The sequence below is a fragment of the Priapulus caudatus genome, unplaced genomic scaffold, assembly GCF_000485595.1.
Source record: "Priapulus caudatus unplaced genomic scaffold, Priapulus_caudatus-5.0.1 Scaffold1052, whole genome shotgun sequence".
NCBI classification, from domain to species: Eukaryota; Metazoa; Priapulida; class Priapulimorpha; order Priapulimorphida; family Priapulidae; genus Priapulus; species Priapulus caudatus.
This window is the reverse complement of record NW_014578113.1, coordinates 127,584-132,501: the sequence shown is the minus strand read 5'-3', so window position 1 is coordinate 132,501 and position 4,918 is coordinate 127,584. Positions and strand designations below refer to the sequence as shown.

The 4,918-nt window shown below is 38.4% G+C and overlaps 1 protein-coding gene across 1 annotated transcript in view; it reads right to left on the bottom strand.

Moving 5' to 3' along the window:
- Window positions 1–1,739: 1,739 nt before the first annotated feature.
- Window positions 1,740–4,918, bottom strand: part of LOC106815156 (uncharacterized protein y4mH-like) — an 11,920-nt gene continuing 8,741 nt past the window's right edge. Inside the window, exons 6-7 of the mRNA XM_014819588.1 lie at window positions 3,433–3,499; window positions 1,740–3,126 (exon numbers count right to left, since the gene is read on the bottom strand). Of these exons, the coding sequence (XP_014675074.1) occupies window positions 2,923–3,126; window positions 3,433–3,499 (271 nt within the window). The 3' untranslated portion in view covers window positions 1,740–2,922. The remainder of the gene's footprint in view (window positions 3,127–3,432; window positions 3,500–4,918) is intronic.

Genomic DNA, 4,918 nt, shown 5'->3' with positions numbered 1-4,918 from the left:
AATATTATATTATATTGAATGCCATAAATGACATTGCGTTTTATTGGGACCCATGTTCTCTATCCTTGAACCGGTATAATGCTTTAGCTTGTTAAAACTGCATATTTGCTATACATTCACTTCAATCGTTATTCACTTCTTAAAAGATTGCTTTTTCAGAAACCTGCTTCATTTAACTTTCGTAATTCACGGCTCGCCCCATATTCAAACAATCAGCACCAATCAGAGCGAGGCTTACAAGTTAGCCACCTGGTTCTCGCTTGTAGCTGTAGCGCGCCTGCAGGAGGGCTGATACTCGCTGTGTAATTTGGTCTTTGTTTGTAAAATGGCCGCACGTAATTTACAAAAGCTTAATGAGCGGATTTTCTGAAAAACAATCTTTTAATGGGATACTGTAGTCGCCTTAAATTAGCATCACTGGATAGATCTGAGCATGTACATTACACTGATACTTAAATCATAGAAATTGGTTAAGAGACTCCAGAGCTATAGCGATTTTAGTGAGCGGCGTCGGGGTGTTTTTCCTCAGGCCGTTTTCAAGTCCGTGTCCAGAAGCCCTCGGTATGGATTCTATTCGCTAATTGTAAAGTAATTAAGCTGTCTATGCCCTTGTAACTTTGGGAAGTGCAGAAGAATGCTGATTACTGTATGAAATAAGCATTTACTGTAATGTGCAAGACGCCTTTGAATTTTTTTCGGCATCTGAAAATAGCTCCAAAGCAAATGATTCGTGTATTGTCTCAGCCGCGGCACCGACATTTTCAGGAAAATATCTCCCTTTTTGAGTTCAAATTAAATATGGTTCTGTTGTATTTACACCTCTGAAAATTTATATACTAATATGAATGCTTCCTGAGAGCACATTTCTGAAGTAGAAATACATGTAAATAACACCAATTATTTTATATCACAGTCAAATTTTGGACAAAATTGACTTTTTCGATGTTCAGCCTTTCACGCTACCCGTTTTTCGTACCAAGAGTGTATTTCCCTGATCAAATTAAAAATAGTTTCACTGAAGCTAAAAATCTAAAATTTTGTATAGTATGCCACAAGAACACAAAATATGTGAATATGGGGAGTAAATACATTTAGACTGTTCAAGCAATTAAATAAAGACGTAAATTTTTCGGTAAAAATGTAAAATTATCAAAAAACTAAAATCGATTAAATGATACAATTTCAATGTTCTGATGCCATAAATATGGTATACGAATACACAGAAGCATAAAGTATGTAAATATTCAGAGTAATAACATGTTCATTGTATGGATCTAATTATATTCTGTAATTAATTTGTGAGATTCTTAAGTTATAAACGCAAACTCTTCGGAACAAATCCATATACAAGACCACCGCTCATGGCATCTTTATTTATCAAACATCAGTGTAAATAGTAGCTTCATGAAAATACTGTTAAAACCCGTAATCTCCCACTCACATGTAAAAGTTTGTGTCAGTATATAAGAAAAATATGACGTTAAATACCATTTTAAGTCTAGCTCAATATAACAAAAACCATATTAATTCTTACATTATAGCTGCGTTCAGACGAGACTCCGTATTTATGAAATTCGGTATTTGCGAGATACCGAATCTGAGACAAATACGCGACCGAGCGTTCACACGCTGTTTCGCGGCTCCAGAAATGCCGTATTTGCGAGCTGCGAGCTGCTTTAGTACACTGAAAAAAAACAATGCGTCCAAGCGAACAATCAAGCGAACAATGCGAAATAAACAATCAGTGCACAGCAACTGCTAATAAAATACGTAGACTGGTCCGCGCTCGACATACTCGCATTACGCAAGTGTAACTGTCGAGCGCGGACCAGTCTATAAAATACGCGGCTTCAGAAATTCGGTATTTAGCGTTCACACGAGAGAAATACGCGGTCCAAGAGATTCGGAATTTCTCAAGCACGAGAAGTAATTCGGCATCTGGTAAGCTGCGTATTTCAACAAATACCGAATCTATTTAAATTCCGTATTTGTTGGACCGCGCATTTTAGCCTCGTGTGAACGCTAAATACCGAATTTGTTGCTACGTGTGAACGCGGCTTATATTGGGAATATTGGCCTTAAATATTTCCATATATTACACAATCATTGCATTGTTGTGAGGGATATATAGTTTTGTGGACGTCGAAACCCGATGTTATCCTCGATTGCTCTTCTCAGCCCACAAAACTCTACGATGCCCAAACATCCATGCAATAAATGTGTTGTTATATTTAAATCAGGAGTGAATAGTACATTTACTATTGCTGACTCTAAGCAGAATGACAAGCAAAGAGACCGAGGATAATTTTACATACTAGCCACAGTTTGCCCAAGATTTAATAATCGTAATTTAATAAACAATAAGTTAAACGTTAAACACTATATAACCATCATCCCCCATCGTCACTCCGGAGAGATAGAATAGAATCTGCCCCACTCAGACAATTATGATGCATACAAATTCGTGAATAAATCAGTGACATCTCTCAGGGACATTATTAACGGGGTTTGGCAAAGTTGCAGGTTTTTAAAATTACATTCTGGGTGTTTTACTACTGTTATGTATTTCCAGATATGACACAATTTCTTCATACACTACTGTCTAGTATAGCTCAAACCTATTTGTGCCTCTCGTCGTGGGGGCCATTAGTGGCGAGAAAGTATTTATGTTAGATGGCAGCACTAATCAGCAGGCAACATTGCATTTCTCTAAGGCCAATATTGTTTTTTGTTGTTTTCATGGCACATTACATACTCTGAGTCTGCACCAGTTATAGTGCAGTATATTTTGCTGCTATCTAACAATTGTTATGTTAAACCAGAGCAGGTATATCAACTAATATTGATATGCCTCCTCTGGTTCTGTGTTAAATGAATACAACAGTTCTCAGTTTACATTTCAACTGTGCAGAATGTAACAATCTAACAGTTCTTCAACAATGTTTTAACAGAGTAGAATTCAGCAGCATTCTGCCCAAATATACGTCGCTGGTTCTCTTCTGTTAGATGCTTCAGACAATCTTTCAATGTGTTGTAAACATCTGCATACGATGCATTAGACTGCATGCAGACGGGCCAATCAGAACCAAACATGCACCGATGAGGGCCAAAGCATGAGACGATATGCTACAACAGAAATTAATATAGCATTTTTCACTCTGTATTCACTAGTGTGTAATTTATGTAAAAATTCTTTTACCTCAGCGATGCAAATTATACCATTAAATAAAACGGAGTAAATAATGTTGTTTAGTAGTGAATTCTATTACATGGTAAACCGCTGCTCAACTGAATAGAAATGTGCATCCAAAATATTATTGTGGGCGAACTCAGAGGAAGTAACTAACAGGAAAATACACACGAAAAACCATGTTATGGTTGGCACACACATACACTGAGCTCAGTAAATACTAAGTAGCACCATTGACTTACATTTATGTAGGGCTTAAAGTCTTCGCTTTTCCAATTTGTAGGGTCTGCCTCATTCACAAAACCAGATCTAAAAAAACAGCATATGTCCTTACATTTAGACCTACTGCTGCAGAGCACCAATGCTCATATGAGGGCTGTTGCTCTGCTGCTGCTGCTGCCTTCACCGCCAAGTGACCAGATGTACTATACTGCTGTGCGTGCTAATACTTTCACTTCTCCTACTACTGTTGATGCTACTGCTTCTGGTAGTTAAAGCTGCTTAGATTTGTTCCGTTAATATTGAAGCACACGCGTGGATGGATATTTTGACGTTCTACTATAGCTTAACATCTTAAAACTAGGCCCACAGCAGCTTGCCTTGTCAACACACTGATAAAAGGCATCTCTGAATATTGGATAGTCCTGTTTATCTCCTCTAAATGTCGGAATAAGTACGCGCTTCAGGCTGTGATGCATGTCGCTATCAATACTGTACTTTGCTTCTGTTTTGAATTCTGCCGGTCTTAACTCAGACTCGCCACCTTCAGCTTTCTGCTCGTCACAAGTACGACTGTTCCGTTTCTATACATTTTCACTGATGTACTCTGTGGCCAAACGTAAGGCTTTTGCAGTGTCAACATCTGCCTGCGTTGCGTATTCTGTTTCGTTCTCTGTGTCAACAGTTTCTAAATCGGACAGGACTCACAGAATCCCGTCTTGTACGCTAGGAATCTGGTCCATCATTTCCTGCATTTCATCTATTTTTTCCTCTTGATTTAAAAGTTTTACAACCTGTGTCTTGGTTTTAGTTAACTTGGTCTTCAATCTCCTCCGTTCCTTCTTCAGCTCACCTTTTTGCTCCATTCTCTTTTCGGTTATGGAGTTATGCACTCGTGTTCTCCAAACCTCTGCACCTCTATGTTCGCTGGGGGGATCCGGCTCGAAGGTCCACTCGTCGGAGTGAATTGCATGGCAGAACGATACGATAAGAAGACGGCACAGTGTGTAGTAAAGGACTCTATAACTATTTATTCGATAAACTCTGTCGACGGTTGTAATTCGATACACGACTAAAAAAACAACACTACCAACGCCTGCTGACACGTATGCACTGCCAACGCCCGCTTACACGTATACACTAACGAAAATCCCTAAAATCCCCGTGACTCTATGAAGCACTCCCCGCGCTCCCTCTCGCGCCCTCTTCCAGATAAGTTTAACGCTAATCCGAAATATACAATTAAGTTATAAACGCAAACTCTTCGGAACAAATCCATATACAAGACCACCGCTCATGGCATCTTTATTTATCAAACATCAGTGTAAATAGTAGCTTCATGAAAATACTGTTAAAACCCGTAATCTCCCACTCACATGTAAAAGTTTGTGTCAGTATATAAGAAAAATATGACGTTAAATACCATTTTAAGTCTAGCTCAATATAACAAAAACCATATTAATTCTTACATTATAGCTGCGTTCAGACGAGACTCCGTATTTATGAAAT